The following is an 18,610-nucleotide window of genomic DNA, read 5'->3' as shown; positions in this document are numbered from 1 at the left end:
TTCCCTTTTTCTTTTTCAGCCCCCAAAGCTGATGACCAGCCCAAGACTTGCAGCTCTAAGCAGTTTGTATGTAAGGACCAGGTGACTTGTATTTCCAAAGGCTGGCGCTGCGACGGGGAGAAGGACTGTCCAGATGGCTCGGACGAATCGCCAGATATCTGTAAGTATGCGTGCATGAAAGTAGCTACTAAAACTGCCTCTCAGCAGGCTTGTGTCGTCAGCTCTCGTGTTCTCGCCAGGCTGTTGGTGCAGGGCAACGAGGACTATTACTGGTTTTACTCAGCTTTGTTTACTTGAGATTGCAACCTTTTTTATACCTCATGTTGTTAGCAATGTTGTTGCTGCACATGAAGTTATATAACATCATATTCACTGCCTCTAAATGGCTTTGAAGAGGCAACAGCACAATGTTCAGACAGTTTAATTTGGGCCTGAATAAGAGGGTGGGTTATGCCCTTTCTACGAAGGACACAGGCTCACAGTGTGTGCTCTGGGCTGCTCTGCTGAATTATAGCTCTAATTATGCGGCCGTGTTTAGTCTGAATGTTCAGGGATGTGTCTGCTCTTGTCTGGCCTCTTGTGGGATCTGTGCAGTCCCTTCGAGTCTTGTCCCAGCCACTCACATCTGTCAGCCTCTCCACCCTGCCATTCCATCCATAAACTCTCCCTGGTAAAAGCCTTCCCTCTGTTTATATGCGGGCACTAATGGTGATTTTACTGTCTGCATGTGCCACACCTTACATCTGTCATGCCACAAGCATTCTCACAATAGTCTGGCGCACAGAGACAAGCAGCTGACACCCAGCATTAAGGGACTTGTTATTGTGGGTGAAAACGCTGTTAAGTATTAACACATAGGATTAGGGATTGAAAATGTGTGAGACAGCGGAGGGTGACAAGATGAAACATTTTATGATTCACAGCTAAAATACAAAGGTGAAGCTGAACACAACAAGCGTGAATTCGCAATAGCTGTGACCTCCATGCCAAATTTCATCCTCCAAGGGCAAGAACGGTGGCTGCTTAAGAGTGGGGAAAGTTTTGTGGACCAACCAACCAACTAACTGACAGAGTGAGCTATAGTTACAGCTTGCAGCTAATAAAAAGTTCTGTCGTCTTCTCTGTCAATCTCTGATATTTATTGATACAGAATTTACTTCCAACAGCTTAGCCTTTCTTCAGTAAAAGTATTCTTAAAAAGTATTCAGTAAATTCAGCAAAAAAAAAACTGCTGAAGGAGTTTTCAGAAGGGACAGAAAACGATCAATTGTCGCTTTGTAAATAACAGCAATCACAGAACGTGAGCAATTTTATGCAAGTGTGACCCACATAATTTACTCAAGCAAGCTGCGGCCATTCAATTTCTGCCCCTCTTTACTAAGCAATTGAACTGAGTGAATTTTCCATAGCACTTATGTAATTTGGTGACACTGACAATGGTGCGATTCATCTTCTGAATGGAGAGATGGAGAGCGGTGTTTCACCAGAACATCAAGATATGTTCTGCTCAATTACCCACTTCCCATGGGCTCTACTCTGCCTGTCACTTTACCTTTAGTTAAGGCGCTTCTTCATTCATGTGAGTTTCTGAGGCAGTCATAATAAGTATCTGTTACTGCAATTAATGCACTTTTTCTCTGTACAGTGCTATGTGTTTGCAGACTAACAAGCATAGTCTAAAGGCAAGGCGCCTTTTAAGTATCACAATGAAAGGCAGCCAGACTGTGATTTTATCCACAGACGTTTAGTTGATCCATCCATTAAATGTGAGTAGTGTTTGGAAAGGAGCGCTGCAGATAAAGCTGCAGAGTGAATGGGCCTGAGCCAGCATAGATGGAGACGGAAGAGTTTGGAGGAGTATGGCTCTGAAGGTTATTTAAAATCCTGCTCTGACTCAGAGGAATGCAGAAGTTTTTTTTACTTTTTATCCTGGCTTTTCCATTCACGGGGTGAAACAGTTTGCAGGTCATCAGCCTGCCCAGCGGGAAGCATTACAAGAGGCAATCTGACCAGCGGGCTGTAAACAAGGCTGCTCTCAACTGAGCTGTTTGGGAAATGGTAGATGAAAAGGCAGGCCAAACATTGATCCGTCCAAGAGGGGGACTGAAATCTGGATCAACTGGGGAAGTTTTGTGTTGATGCAGTTTTTGTATTTCCAAAGCTCAAGGTGTCATGTGTTCATCCACTGCTCTCTTTCATCAGCCGCAAAGTTTACAAAAGCAGGTGAACTTTCTCTCTCAGACTTAGTTTATGAAAGTCAGAGAATTCCAATAAGACTCCCTGCTCTCTAGACCTTTGTCCCAACATGCCCCCTGACCACAGTCTAGTTATGTGCGTTAATGTTGATGGGAATTAGAGCGGTGCATGCTGCTATAATTATGACATTATCTCCAGTTCAAGTTAATTACTAACTACAGGCTTGGTTTACAAAGAGTACTCGCGGAGATTTCACAAGGCTAAAACATTTTCCTCCTAGTTTCTTCCTCTTTCTTTTTCAATTCTTCCCCTCTCCCTTTTGTGGCAGCTTGGCTGGCTGTGCTCCGATCTTGGTGTGGGATCGCCCCACAGTCTGGCCATCGTGTAAATCAGAGACTGTGACAGAGCAGGCAGTGCATGCAGCCAACATGGAGCTTTGTTTCTTAAAGGAATACTCCACTCCTCAAATGATAATTTATGTCAGTTGCCCACCATGTCATGTGGAATTCAGGAAGAAAATGTTTGTTTTTCTCGCATGCCTCCACAGTGGACGGAGAATCCAAAAAAGGCAAATATTCTTGATGAGTCATAGGGGGCTGTGTTTAACAACTGCAAAACTATATCAAAACAGATGTTTACAAACTCCCACATTTAAATTCTCATTTATCCAGTCATATGCTCAGTACTTCCCAAGCATAAACATTTTCACTACAACAAACAGCACAGGTGCAATGATAGTGTGTGACACTGTTAATGTGGAAGTGTTTTGAATAGTAAAGTTTTAGCAAAAATGCATGTGTTTAGGAAGTACTAAGTATACAACTGGATAAATGAGACTTGGATTATACTACACTAGTTGTGTGAGAGTCTGTAAACAAATGTTTGGATATAGATTTGCTGTTTTGAAAGTTGGCCGACCAATTTTCTCCATTTTTGGATTCTTGGTTCGCTGTAAAAGATATGCGAGAATAACAAAGATTTCTTCATGAATTTAGCGTAACACAGAGGGTGTAATTTATTAACTACTGATCAATTTGGGGGTGAGGCATTCTGTGTAAATTTTGTGGATAGTGAAATATTTGGGGATCACGGTACACAGTTGTAGATTTTCTTGTGTGGGTTACAAATAATTTAGTCCATTAAAAACTTCCATAGTATTCCTTTCAATAGATTATCATTTCAAAAGGGTATTTGTGAAAATAAGTATCTGCCTGCGTCATTCAACTCATCCTCAAGTGTTTCGTTGAAAACCACACGATGACTGTAGCTTTCTTGGCTGAAGCACCGGTTTTATTTCTGGTAAATACCACCTGTTTTGTTTATGATGATCATGAATTCACTTGCTGTCAGTGGTGGGTGTTGTAAACGTGTGCTTTTGTCTGGTTTGGATCTTTGATCTGCACCTCTGGTACCCATGCTGGAAGAAAGTGCACTCCTCAGTATCATACTGTCTGGAGGTCTAATTGCCTGTCGTTCCCAAACCATTCATCTGGGCTGTAATTATGTCGAGGAGCTAAAGACAGACTTCTGCCACAGTAGTTGTGTTTTAACGTTGCGTCCCATGAGGCGTTAACATGCTGTGGTTTAAGCGGCAGTTGATGCTGAGGGTCAGTGTTGCATGTTAGCATCCTTTAGCTTTTGGGCTTATTTATTAGAGGGGTACTGAAGCAGAGTGATGGGAAGGTACGTGTGTGGATGCATTTTTTTGCACACAGATCTGCATGACTTGTCATCCTAAATGGATCAGTGGGGGTCTGGGCAGGTTGCAAGCTGTTGGGCCGTCATAGCCCTGAGACCCCCAGTGTGCACCTCCCTCTTATAGCCCCTAGTACACACTCAGATAGCCATCAGCAGTCTGCCTGTACAGGCCCCTGTCTGCAGGTGTGACCCTGTCATCCTCTCCCAGGGACTGCACTGACTCCCCCTCATTGCATGACTTCAGTTGGTCTCAGACAAGCCATTTCACCTCAATTACATACAGGCTTAGGGCTCAGGAAGTGGTTGACACGTGCCCTCAGGGCAGGAGTATATGCTCTGTGTGTCTCAGTGATAGTTTTCTGTACAGGACTGCTGCTTTTAATGCTCTGATAGGTAGTTGTGGTATGTTGTTGAAGGGTTATCTTGCATGTATCTAGCAGAGATAAAGTGGTGAGGGTTGTTCATGTTTATGTTGGCTTTGCTCACAGACGTTGAGCAGACAGTGTAGTGTCCACGTAGGACTGATGAGCCAACAAGATGTGGATTAAGGCCTCTTGGTTGTGTTTTGTGTGTGAGTGCTGTTTTCATTAACCATACTGTTGGGTCTGTGTTAGGGATGCACCGACTGTGAATTTCTGGGCCGATACTGATTTCCAATATTCAAAATTAAAATTTGGCTGATAGCCGATAATGTTGCTGATCTTTTTTTGTTGTTGCTGTTTCTTTTCTTCCTTTTTTGTTATTTATTCCCCCTCTTGTGCCATTGAAACAAATAAATGCACCAGACCACCAAAGTGAAGAGGGAGCTGAGCTGGAAGGCAAAGCTTTCCATTTACTGGTCCATCCACGTCCCAACTCTCACCTTTGGTCATTAGCTTTGGGTAGTGACTGAAAGAATGAGATTGTGGCTTCAAGCAGTGAAGTAAGTTTCCTCTGTGGGGTGGCTGGGCTCAGCCTTCAAGATAGCGTGAGGAGCACAGACATTAGAGCCACTGCTCCTTTGCGTCGAAAAGGGTCAGGTGAGGTGGTTCAGGCTTTTCGTTAGGATGCCCCTGGTCACCTCCCGTTAGAGGTGTTCCGGGCATGTCCCACTGGTAGGAGGCCCAGAACAAGCTGGAGGGATTACATATCTCCTCTGGCCTGGTAACGCCTTGGGTTCCCCCAGGAGGAGCTGGAAAGTGTTGCTGGGGAGAGGGACATGTAGGGTGCTTTGCCTGGCCTGCTGCTCCTTTGACCTGGCCCTGGATAAGCAGATGAAAGTGGATAAAAGGATGGATGTATGGTAACACTAATTTATCTTAGCCCAGTATAAATTAATGCAGCTTCCTTGAGCTGTTAGTTCCAACCACTGGCTGCACAGCTTACGTTAACTGGCTCTCCTCCTGCCCGTTTCAACACAGTTTTGCTGTTCACAATGTTGCATTATCAGGGGAAAAATAGGGGTGCGTCCCTTACGCATTTATAGTGGGTTAACTATGTCTTTTCATCCTGATGGTGTCCTGGGGAAGATCTTTGTTCATCCCAAACATGTTTTCTGTTGTCCCTTGGACGATGACACACTGACAGTTTTGAGCCCTGCTTTTAAGCCTGCGCAAAATTGATGTGACTCATCAGAAAAACATCAGCCACTGCCATCAGTGAGTGGCATCTGGTAGGCTTATAGGCTGATGACAATCAACATGGTGAATGTTGGCTGAAACTGATGTTCGGACAAAAATTGGTGCATCCTTAGTCTGTGTGCAATGTTCTCATTGGTCTTTTTTAATCTTGGAATAAAAAGATGTATCCATAACAGGTACTAGTATCAATACTATTTCATACTTCACTTCTTTTTCTCATGTGTTGGCTTATTTATGGAGAGACATAGAGAGTTAAATGAGGTAATTTTACAACAGTAACTGTTTAAAGGTTTTGGAGATGGGTCCTGGCTGTAATTTTCATGTCACTGTCCCAAAATTAAGACTTTTTAGCATATAATAGTTTATCATTTGAACAAACACAACTTTAATTTTCTAACCGTTCTGGTTACAGTTTTTTTCATGCTGTTGTAAGAATTAAAAGTGCTGTGTCACAGCTTTCATTTGATTTCACAGCACTGTTGGAACAGTTGCTGTACAAAACACTGACTCCCTGTCTGCATCCTAAGTCTGTATGCAATTATGATTCTTGCGTGAACCACATTTACTGTGGTTGAGCCAGCGAATGGGAACAGATGTTTGAATGAGCCCTAGCATGTAAGCACTTTCTCCATCATGAGAAGTGCTTGCCATGAAGGAATCCCTTTCATCATCAAAAAACTTCTTACGCAACAATTGTCTGCGCCTAATTCTCTGTTAGACTTTTTAGCCCCTGATTTAGCATGAAAATGTCTGCAGGAGGACTTCCAGCAGGGGGTGAAATGCATCTCAATCATGCAAATATGCTGCCTTTCTTTTCCCATGCAGTGCTATCCACTTTCATTCAGGGAGAGAAAATGAGCTGATAACTCAAGAGTAGTTAACACTTGCAAATGACAAGCCACTCCCTGTAGTCTTACTGTAAAGCTGTCATTAAAGTGGTCTCCGTGGGATGGAAGAAGTAGTACACTCATATAGATGCACACAAATTCATTTGTTTTACCTTATTGATGCTTGAAAGTAATTTTGAAGGGATATGTCCTGGAATGCAGTTTCATAATGAAACGGAGGGACCCTTGGCTGAAAAGGCTGAAAGTATTTAATGTAACAATAGCCAAATGTGGATCTCAAATCCAGACACACACTTTCATGTTAAGCTTCCAGCAGACATGTGATTTTATGTCTTTGCTTTCAACAGGACAATTTGCTCACTGGAATCTCCTTCAAAGAGTTGGTCTGATGTAACAGTAGTGGCATGATACTGTGGTCAAAGTAGCTCCCAACACACAACCATACCATGTCAGTTGGCCTACACACTCTGGCCCATGTCAGTGGATGCCGTGGCCTGGGGCCCGAGCTGGTGGGGAGGTCTGATGGCAAGATTGAGTTATCATCTCGGTGCAGCTGCCTGAGGCGGCCGTGGGCCACACAACAAGGTTATCTGTCCATCTCTTGCCCTCGAGTCCCCTCTGGACGCTTGCCAGCCAGGTCCTTTGTCCGGCCCATCTGACTGTCATGCCTCAGCAGCCTCTCCAAGACGACCAGGAAGAGTCGACTGCTGAGGTGGTGGGATGGGATGGAGACATGGAGCGACGGGGAGACGGGATGATCCTACAGGAAAAGCCTTTGTATAGGAGAAAATGAGCAGATTCGCATTTAGGCTGTGGAGGAAAATGGAAATGGCTTTGTAAAGCTCTGATCCATTCTTTGTAGAAACCGCCTTTTACAGTGAAGTCGAGGTGGGGAGGGGGTGTCTTTTCATTGCCTGTAGTCAGTCGTGTAGCTGTACACGCAGGGGGCACCATGCAGGGGCAGGAGGGTCTGTAGTGGCAGTGGTTGACACACTGCTTCCACAGAGGAAGGAGCAAAGCCCTGTAAATCCCTCTGGTCTGCGGCCCTGAGCCCTCCTCAGCTTCACCGGCCTATCAACAGACAGGGAACACAGGGCTTTCTCACGCCACACAGGCACCACTTCGCTTTCTCTGCTGTCTCCTCCACGCCTTGTCTCCTTCTCTCCCTCTTTCTTTCCTGTGTCCCACTGTCTTCCTCTCTGCCTGTCAAAGCAGGTTGAGAAGCTAGACTCGAGTCATCTCTGTTCCTCATATCTCATCTGCAGTCTTTCCTCTGGGGTAATTGGCTCACAGTTTCCCCCCCTGGTTGCAGATGGTTTGTTGGTTTGTTTTTGCTAGCTGTCTCTTTGTATGTTACTTTGGGGAAATGTTGTGCAGTGCATTTTACACAGTGACAGTTTGATTGTGTTTGAAGCTGGAGACCATACCATATTACTCTGAGGCAACAAATTTAACAGACTTAACTGTTTGAACAAGATGAACACAGATTTAATAGATTTGAATTGCTGTTTTGCTGAAAAAAACCTCAGCTTTAAGTGATACTCCACCAAGATTTATCGTTTTTAAGTGTCAAACACTCACCCCCTGCGGGCATGAAAGGTTTCTGTAAATCATCTGCAGTTTGTAAAAAATAACTGTGGATCAAATTAATGTCAGTTTATTATGAAGGTTTTTGTGGGATTAAAAAAAGTTTCAGTGGAGGGGAATAAAATCTGAAAATGTCCTTAGAAATTTCCCACACTAGTTGTGTGCCATAATTCACATCTATCTGCTGTCCATTAATATGCTCATATGTTAAAAACACTAAATATAGGTTTTGGGTAGCACTGCTCCTGGAAAACCAAAGATTAGCGTTGAGCACTTGTTTGTGTTTTCGTCAGCCAGTGTGCAGTCTGGGTGATGTTTTGGTGCCCAGATTTAGCTGAGTGAGTGCTCCTTGCTTTCACGCTGCTCTCCAGTAAAGGCAGCTGCAGACCCAGACACACTGTGAGAAAAAATGTTGCACATTTGCAATCCATTGTTAGTGTAGCTAGCACGCATTAGCTCAGAGGGCTAACTTGGCTTGTTTACTTTATTTTTGAATGCTGCTGTCACTCTGGATGTGCTGCTTAAACTCTCTAACTCTTTATAGAAAAAGGAACTAATAGTCAAATGCTTGTATTGAACAGCCAAAGTCGATTCCACTGACATAATTCTGAGTTGGGTACAACCCAGTTTTTGGGGGGAGTATCACTTTAACATGATCCTAGTCAGGATCTCTATAGAAGCTAATTCCTATAGTCAAGAGACTAGATAAAATAAAGCACAATAATCCACAGTAGAATACAGTTATATATATTTCTTTCATGTATTAAGTCATGTTGTCTCAGGTTATTGCTATTTATGTTCATTCTTTAAGATTATAGTAAGCACGCAGGAAGAAAGAGTACATCATGTCTTGTTCCAGTGAGGGCACAATGTGCTATACTGTAAGGCTGTACTGTTAGTCCTGTGTGCTGCGGCTGCCTCCGTAGGGTTTGGCATAGCCATGTGCTTGTTGTGCATGTTGCTGTAAAGTGGGATTCCAGAGAGGGGAGAGTTAGTCAGTGCGCAGGCCTGCCTGTCACCCCGCACAACATATTCATTTGAGCTGACAGCAGACTTTATGGGAGTCAGTCAGGGGCTGGCATGGAACCCGAAGAGCAGGAAGAAAAGCAGGCTTTTATGCTGAGGACAAAAGATCGACAGGGGATCCAAATTTAAGGTCATTGCATAACTACGGAAACTGAGGGGTGGGGGGATAGTGGGGTCCAGAGGTTAAGGTGTTGGAGGGGAGCACGCACTGGGGGAGATCGTCCTTTCACATCACAACCCTAATGCCTAGCGCTGGTCAGACAAGTTAGTGGAACCCAGAGCCACAAGCGAGGGATGACTGCACTCTGTATTGGGGGAATTATTTGAAGGTGACACAGGTAGTGATGCATTACCTGAATCTACACCGTGCTCAGGGAAATGTGTAATATTGTCTTTGCACAAAGTCATATTTCACTCCAAAGACTGCGTGCTGCAATAAGAGTGTCAATAAAGCTGAACATAAGTTCTGCATTATGACTCATAGTTTACAATATTTTAATCATGACGAATCCCAGAGCTCATTTCTTTAATATGTGATTCTTATAAGAGATGAGAGGGAGAGAGATAGCGCAGCAGATTGGAGAAAGATTTTAACAATTAAGATCCCCGAGGACACAGTGGGGATATGCTAATATCACTGTTAGCTGATCACACAGTTTAGTGCAATAATGTAATTATCCTCACTCTGCCCTCTAATAGGTGTGAGGGTTGTAATTTTCCCTCTATTTCTTTGTCTGTTATCCACTGCACTGCCAAGCTTCTTACATTGTTCTCAATTGCAGTGCTTTTGTCTCCAAGGCTGCCAAACTTACTGAAGAATCAGCGCTATCTCATTGAAGTGACATGTTAAGTTATTGTGAAATATGGCTCTTGGATAATATATTTCCTCTCTCCTATAGCACTTTCTATAGCATCTGCTAATGATACTGTAAGGCATATGATACCTTTTTATTATTGACGACACATTCCAGATTGTGTTATCCTGTTTGTCCTTGCAAAATCTCTATATTTAAATTATTCATTTCACATGTGTTCACTTCTCTTTCTGGTACCTTATTGTGGTTTTGTCTGCATTGAAGTGAGAGAGGAAATTGCTTCAGAAAGGTACCTGCAAATAGAAGTGGTTTCACATTTCTGTGTTGTGGCCCCTCACAGATGGAGATGATTATCATTTTATAATGTTATCTATGTTTTATGGAACTTTTAAGGAGAGTTGCAAAGCATTTTGCAAAGTAAAAATAACAGCAAAAGTAATACGAGCGTGGTAGGAAATGTAAGCCACAGGGTGATAGATCTTATCTTTTGGTCTCAGACAAATCCTAGCAGTTGCATTTTTTATAAGCTGAGAGCAAGGAGGCACTTCTGAGTCAAGGCGAGGCAAGCGCATAGGAATTTGCTAGATTAAGTATGATAACAAAAGTATGAATTACTTTGTCCAGAATGGTAAATGATAAGATATATTTCATGTTGGATTTTTTTGTTGTTGTTTAAAAAGAGATAAAATATCAGTCAGCCTGTTAAAACATGAACTGATAAGGGCAGACGTTTTAGTTAGTTATGAAGTTTAATTAAATTGAGTATTTAATAGTCCCATGGCATGTTGTGAGTGGCTCCACTTTAAGCGTTCCATTTATTTTTAAAATATAATTACATGTATTCTACATAACAATGAAAATGATAGTTTTGCTGGCAAATAAATGGTATGCCACAGAGGCATGTGGATTGCGAATTAAATGGAGCTGAAAGCTGAAATGCTGCACTGCAAGTTAAGGGTTAAGATAAAGTTGCTTGTGTTTACTGTAAATACACTGAGTGCTGATTTCCCAGACAGGGTATAAATTAAATCAGAACTAGGGCTTAATCTAGAATAGTTTATGATATTTTAGAAAGTGGCTTTCTGAAATGGATCTTTATTTTGGTTTAGTTACTTCCTAACTAAAGAGTTGACTAAGATTAAGTTAAACAAGATAACGATCTGTGTTGAGCCTTATTAGTGAGAGTCAGGAAGAAAGATCTAAGTCCATAAATATAAGTGACAAAAGAAATAATATCACACCAACTCATAATATTCTATTTTAACCAAAGGCAACCTGATAAAAGTAGGGAATGAATTCAAGTCAACATGTCAAAACAGCACCATTTTACATTGAAAGTACATTTTTAACATTCTGTTAAAGACTGCTGCTGTAATGATAATACATTTTCTCTATTCGTAAAACAGTGTTCTCTTTATGCTCTAGAAATGAGTACATGCTGCATTCATATATGGAGTAAATTATCCTTTTCAAGCTGAGTATACAAAAAAGAAAAGAGAGAAGAGTCTTTTAATCATGAGTTGCACAGTGTTTCCCACAGAATTAGAATCTGTGTGACGCCAGGGGGCGAGGGGAAGTACAGAGAGCGCTCTGCGCTCTGCGCTCTGCGCGTGTGGTGCAGTGAATTATCAAACTGCATATATATTACAACGGTGCACCTAATGAACGGTCCAGCTCCAAAGATAGAATATCAATATGTGGAAACTCTGAAGTTGCATCTTTCCACCCAGCAACAGAGTTTGAGGACTGTAAATATGCAGTTGGTACCTCCTTATAGGGTTGGAAGCCATATGATTTTATCATCTTTTAACAAAATGTAAAGTAAAATGATTCCAGTATGTTTTGTTGCCATTTTAAGAGTGTAAGCATATTTGGATGATTACCAGGACAATAAGACAAATATATGCATATATTTTGGCTAGGATAATCACAACACTAAATTTTCATATTGTCTCATGCCTACTCCCTAAACATTAATAAAGAGGCAGTTATTTTAGTTCTTGTTCTCCCCAGCATCTGGGGCGGAGCGAGATTGGATGGGAACATGACATCTACAGAGTCTATACAGCCAAGTGCTTCTGGGTAGTTTCCAGATTCATGGAACTGTAACTTGTAGTTGGCTTTGCCTGGAGCATCTTGACATTATGATCTTTCAGTACAGAAAAGGCACTCCACACTTGATATATTACTTTACGTACTGTTGCTTCACTGACACATTAATCTAATTTGACAGGGTGAGGTTCCAAATGACAGATGTCAAAAACCTTAATGCTTCAGGAGCAAAAGGAGCAGACGCCTTTCTGTTTGTGACAACAATGCAATTCTGGGCTCCAGTAGTAAAACGATCTCCTCTGCAATTTCTTTGTTCCTGTCATGAGGTGCTTGTCTGGATGGTGGTGCATGTAACTGAAAAGTCTAAATAAGACTGTGGTAAATCTTGGGCTGGTCCAAGCCATGTTTAAGAGAACCGTTTTTACTTATCTGGTTTAAAGGGCCACTTAAGTTTTTCTGGGATAAACCAGACCAAAGATCCAAAACATTTCATAAGGAATAAAACTTTATTGCTAAATAAAGATAGTTGGTCACTGTGTCACAAAGATTAGTTGATCCTCTGAAGTAGGAATTTTTCCAAATCCTCCTTTGGCTCAAAATAAGTTATTTGTGTTGTTTTCTTTCCTCTAAAACCTTGGACAAAAACAGCACTTTGAAAGTAAACCCCTTTAAAAGTTAGCAGCTACAGAATAAAATATTTTACAGACTTGAATGTGTATAGTGTGTGTGTATTTGTGCATCTGAAAAAAAAAAGACAAAAGAAGTTCTGCAGTATTCTTTCCCGTCAGATTTGCACAGTAACGCTCTGCTTTCACTGACAGATGACGCAGGAAATGGCTACTGCCAGTATGAGGGGAGCTTATTGTAATACACTGCCAACAACTTCCCAAACTGGAGCAGGGAGTACAGGGTTCATCTCCATTGTCCCTCCTGCAAAGTTATTTAATCCTCTATATTGTCCTTTCTATTTAGTTTTCTGCTGCTGGTGCCTATTCAGCTCCTGCCAAGGTATTACTGTGTTGTGGAACTCAAACAATTCTTTCCGGCTGTTGTGTATCGCTGGCAGTTGTTAGTGTATTTCCAAAAACTTATTCTGCTGCTGCCTGGTGAGCGGAAAGGCAGGAGTGTGTGATGGAAAGTAGAGTTCTCCTCATTTTTTTTTTGGTGGCTGTAGTGTGCACTGTGCAGGCACCTGGTTCCTGGGATAGTTTACCACAGACATTATGTCAGTGAATTAGTTTATCTGCCTGTCTGCTCAGTCCTCAGCATATCACTTTCTGTCAAGTGTGCTTATTGTATGCATAGTTGCAGAGACACAGATTTGTGCAGTGGGTGTCATTCAGATGACTTTCACTGTGACTTGTCTTTTATACTCAGAGAAAACTGTTGACAAATGATAAATCCTTGGCAGGGGTTTCATTCCCAGTGTGCATGGTGGTTTATTCTCAGTACTGCAGTTTATGTAGAAATCCCCAGGTTGGCAGTTTATTGAATGTAAATCAGGAAGGCTTAGAGGCCGAGGCTGCAGGAGGGCTGCTAATATGCTAGCGTCCCCCAGATGGGAGAGCTCTCCCTCTCCCTAAGCCCGATGTATTAGAAGCTAATTCTCTGTTCGAACGTGGCACATTTTCCACACAGGCTGCTGTGGTGGGATCATTATGGAAGCTCTTGTCACTTTAAGGTACTTGTTTTAACTGAGTTACATTTTATGATCTATGTGCGGTTACTAATCTCTTGGATGGATAGAGAGGACTTAGAGGGAATGCTTGTGGTTTTCTTCAGGGAATACCGACATGCAGGCAAATGTTTTCCCTCATAAGTCTTTACGCACATCCACACTTTGATTTATATGATGGTATGCCTTGCAAGAATACATGAGAGATGTATTTTTACTTTCCTCTAAGACCTAATAACTTCCCACATCTTAACTGGATGTGCTTGGCACAAAGGCATACTGAATGCCAAGTCAATTGTATTTTTGTTACAGTACATCACCCTCTATCCTCAGCCTCACTCCAGATAAGGAGAAACACGCATAAGGCAGAATTAAGGGTCAAATGAACTGCATTTTGGCTGCTTAATATTGAGACACTGAAGACTTTGTGTAAGTCAGATTCTGAAGGAGGCATCTGAAACAGGTTTGCAGCTCAGGCTGCACAAATTCAGCTATCATCCTCTCAAAGCCTCTCTCAGCACCGTACATAACCCGCAGAACTCTACAGATCGTTTCCTGTGAAGGCGGTGAACTTTATTTTCTCTGCTTCTAGTGTTTTTCTAAAATGGGTCAGCAGATGTTAGAGAGAGAGAAAGGGAAAGAGAGGTGGAGGAGGAGGAGGAGGAGAAGGAGGAGGAGGAAGAAGAAAAACAGCCAAAGCAAACTGTTTGCTGTGCAGTGTGGGCTGAGAGGAGAGATAGAGAGAAGAGTGGGAGAGAATGAAGGGAAGAGACTGCATCTACTGTATGTTCTGGTGTGACGCTGGTAAAAAAGAGAAAAAAAAAGTCTCTGCTTTTTCTGGACCAGAGGAGATCACGTTCTGTCCTTTGGCCTCCACGCCCCTTTGGATTCAATATATCGTTGTCAGTGTTTGCGTTTGGCATTTTCTGCCAGATAATCACATTTGCAGACCACATTTCATTGCTTTGCCATATTGTACACATTGAGGGTGTACACAGTAACTGAATGTGTCCACATATGTCACATGTGCATAATATTTGGCTCTTCGATGCATGCAGGGAACATTTTGTTTCTCGTGCTAAAGATTCAACAGAACAGAGCAGAACTCCAACAGAACCCTTTATCTGCCAGAGGGTCGTTCTGATTTTATGTTTCACTGCAGAATTTAACCTGTTGCCTGTTGTCTCACAACAGCTAAACTAGATTGACGTGTAAAATGAGGCTAACAAGGATGTAGAGGTTGTTTTCTAAATTGACTATTTAATGCTGATTGATGACACTGTCCTCCTCACACCAGGAGAGAAATTAATTGAAAAACTTGAAACCTACTGCACCGAGTAAAGGCAGCCAGTTAAAGACACATTTCCTCAGTTGTTTGAGCCAACATTGAAGACATTTTGAGGACTATTTCCACCATGTTTCACCTGTCATCATCACACAGGTTGTGCATAGGAATGTGGAGGTTGTTTCTGATGTAGAGCTACAATGATTAACCAATTAGGTGTTAACTGTTGAATTTATTTGTTAATCATTTTATCGCTTGGGAAAATTCCAAATTCTCTGATTCCAGCGTCTTAAATGTGAATAATTTCTGGTTTCTTTACTCCTCTTTGACAGTAAAGTGAATATCTTTGGGTTTAAGACAAAACTAGACATTTGAGGACATCATTTTGGGCTTTTTTTTTTTTTTTTTTGACATTTTATAGACCAAACAACTAACGATTATTCAAGAAAAAATGAAAATAATTATTATTTGCAGCCCTATTCTGGTGCCGTAGTTTGTGCTTGCATTTTGTTATGTGTTGTATCTTTGTTGTATTTCATATTCTGTGCTCAGGTCTCTCTTATATGTGTATAGGTTTTTGTCTCTCTGTATGTTTTGCTCTGTACTGTTGTTTTTCCTTACATGTCTTTTGCTTGTTTCCAGGCTCACACAACAGGGTGAACCAGTGTCCTGTTAACGAACATGGGTGCCTGGACATGGATGTGTGTATCCATATGAGCAAAGTGTGCGATGGAGTCCCTGATTGCTCTGATGGCTGGGATGAAGGCCCTCACTGCAGAGGTAATAAACACACAAAGGCATGCATACACATCTGCTAACTCCCATTTTCTGCAAATCACACTCAGAAGTGATCGTATCGTCATTTTCTCTATCTCCTCTGTCGCACAGAGACAAGAGTGTCAGCCTTTGTTGTGGGTCAGAAATGACCAGCTAGCTTCTCCTTGCTAGCATCTCCTTGTCTTCCCATCCAAAACTATAATCTCTATCCAATAATCTCCTCTATTAGGCCTTTTAATGAGCTGGCCTACTCTGGCTTGTGCAATTACAATGGAATTTCTCTTTCTGGGGAAAAAAGTCATTAATTTATCAATCAGCTCAGCTATGAGGCTGTTTCCCCAATCCCTGTGGGAATGATGAGCATTCAGTCCGGATGCAGCTGGAGAAGAATCCCATCAAATCCTCTACTATTAATTAGGGTTGATAGAAGAATGAGTGATGGAAAATATTGACTCCATAGTTTCGGTCTTTGTTGCAGCGGACAAAGGAGCAAACACTGGCTGTCCACGGAGAATTGCCTCAGTATTCAGCCAGGCAGTCCTCAGATACAGCTGTCTAAAGCACTGGCTGTTTATAGTTGCAATAACTCATGTTGGGATACATGCTTTTAATTTCTGTTGAGCACACCCTTGTGTCTCTGTCCATTTCACTTGTTGTACTAGTGATGCACTGTGCTGTTCATGATCAAAAATCCCTCTTCCTGGAATAAGGAAACACTTAATCAAATATTTACAATCAAGTCTCAGTGGACCAAAGTCCTGGAACATGGGTTGGTCTGCCAGGTTCTCAAACAATGTCTGTAATTTCGGATCACCTTATCTCATCTACTAATTTTAAACTATTGACCAAAGTTTATGTTGCCTGTTCCAGTATCTGCAAAATTAAAGTTGAGTCATTTTTGATAAAATAATAACAATAGCTTGAAAGAGGGAAAAGCAAATAGCTGCTTAATCAGCCAATAACACCCCACCCCCAGCAGAAAACAATTGCCAATGTCAGAAATGGACAATCTTTGACTTTATTAGAAACTGGATAAGTGTTACACTGAATATGTAAGGTAAAGTTATAAATACCTAAATAAATTTGGACTACTGAATATTTAACTCAAAGTAATAAATACCTAAATAAATATATAAATCTGGAACTGAACATCAACAAACAAGGCTGCACAACTATCCGCCACTATTGAAGGCAACTTCCGACAATTAATTCCTGGCCTGTATTACAGTGTAATTAATATCTGTACATGTTACTCTCCTCTGTACACTGTTTGCCCATGCAATAGAGAGTTTTCTTTTTGGACCCCCTTGCATAGATCAACACTGAGTTGATAAATAGATCTCCTACATGGAGTTATTAGATTAAAAAGTTGTAGTGCATTAGTCAGAGCATTCAAGTGTGATATGGTTTGTCCACAAGAGCAGGAGCACTGTTGGGCTGATGAAGTGGACAGTTGTACAGAGTGGGTGAGAGTGTTAGTATCCCACACACTGGTCATCACCGCGAGACAAGCTTTTACACAACACAGCGATGATGTCATCCAATCACAACATGCACTGCCTGTCCCTGAGGACACAAGTCCAGCTGTCCTCAGTAAGTAAGGCATTGGTCACACTCCTACATGTTCTCGTAATGCATGCATACACTCACACAGTCACATTCTTGCAAATACACACCCAAACACACCCATAACCCCACACACAAACACACCGACCGTGTGTCCAGAACTTTTGGCATTGCTGTTTGTGAGCTCCCCTCTTTTCAGGGAAAGGCCTGGCCTTTCACAAGCATCCTAGTGTTTGCTTGTACAAACTGCCGGGTTGTGCAAGTATACCTGGGCGCTGGTGTCTGAAAGCACACTTTGTCAGTCAGCGTGTCCAAGTAATTCTGCAAAAGTTGTTGACATGAGTAGTTAGAAAGGAGAGTGTAGCAAGGTTAGGCAGGAATTTTATCTCACTGAAATAAATGTTCTCAGCATTTTCATAGTGTGTGGCAAAGTTTGGGACTAGTTGGCATTGTTGTTTGTGTATAGGATTGATAGTGAGAGAGTAACCCATATTTTTATGCTGTCATTGGTAGGGATGCACTGAAATGAAAATTTGTGGCCGAAGCCGAATAATATTAAACGCTTGGCCGAATACAGAGGACCGAATACCAAATATCGTTGTTTAGTTTTTCATTAGTTTTTGCAGATGAACCCCCTCCAGATTAGTGTTGTCACGGTACCAAAATTGGATCCCACTGTATGATACCAATGAAAATATCATGGTTCTGAGTAGTATCACGATACCACAGCGAAAATGAGGCAGATGTGCCTTTTGTCATTTATAAAAAGATAAATCACTTTTCTATAATACATCAATGATATTTCAATGGAATAAATTACTTATTGGCTTATTCATACTTCAAAAACAGCATCAATAAGTGATTAACATAGGGAGGATCAAAATAAAATAAATAAATAAAATAAGAATCAACCAGCCACCCTCCTCCCCTGACAAGTCCCTTCATAAGTAAAGAACAGTCCCTAAAGTGCGGTGAGGTTTGTGGGCCTTGAACGGCTCGTTTCCCCTCTGACACGTCACATACCTGTGTTCGGCTGGCTCGGCTGTTCAGGTACTTCTGGACAGTCCACACGCCAAGAAGAGGAAATTATTGGAGCCGACTTGTCCGTCGCCGGTAAGCCGATAGCCGCCGTATTTGACAGGAATGCATTACTGTCTGTGTCTGTGACCCCCATTCAACCCATAATTGGTGGGATTCGCCTTTCGTTTCTGCTGGTGGTTGAAATCTGTAGGAATGATTTAAGCTTATTTTGCTCGCTCAAAACTATTTTTAGTCGCAAATGCGAGTGCGGTGACGGATGGATCGCCACACTGCCGACATTTTAATCCGCCCGTCACGGCACGCTGTTTGATTGCGTTATCAAAACACGCCGCTATTATTCGGCCTTGCTTTTAACTTTTTCCACCGAATACCGAATGTGTGTTTTTTTTGCAATATTTGCCGAATATATTCGGTTACCGAATATT

The 18,610-nt window shown here is 41.9% G+C and overlaps 1 protein-coding gene across 1 annotated transcript in view; it reads left to right on the top strand.

Moving 5' to 3' along the window:
* lrp1ab (low density lipoprotein receptor-related protein 1Ab) overlaps positions 1–18,610 on the top strand; it is a 118,659-nt gene that overhangs the window by 17,702 nt on the left and 82,347 nt on the right. The window contains exons 2-3 of the mRNA XM_050063782.1: positions 20–160; positions 15,444–15,581. Of these exons, the coding sequence (XP_049919739.1) occupies positions 20–160; positions 15,444–15,581 (279 nt within the window). The remainder of the gene's footprint in view (positions 1–19; positions 161–15,443; positions 15,582–18,610) is intronic.

The sequence above is a fragment of the Epinephelus moara genome, chromosome 16 (assembly GCF_006386435.1).
Source record: "Epinephelus moara isolate mb chromosome 16, YSFRI_EMoa_1.0, whole genome shotgun sequence".
NCBI classification, from domain to species: Eukaryota; Metazoa; Chordata; class Actinopteri; order Perciformes; family Serranidae; genus Epinephelus; species Epinephelus moara.
The sequence above is the reverse complement of the archived record's forward strand: the minus strand, read 5'-3'. Positions and strand labels throughout refer to the sequence as shown.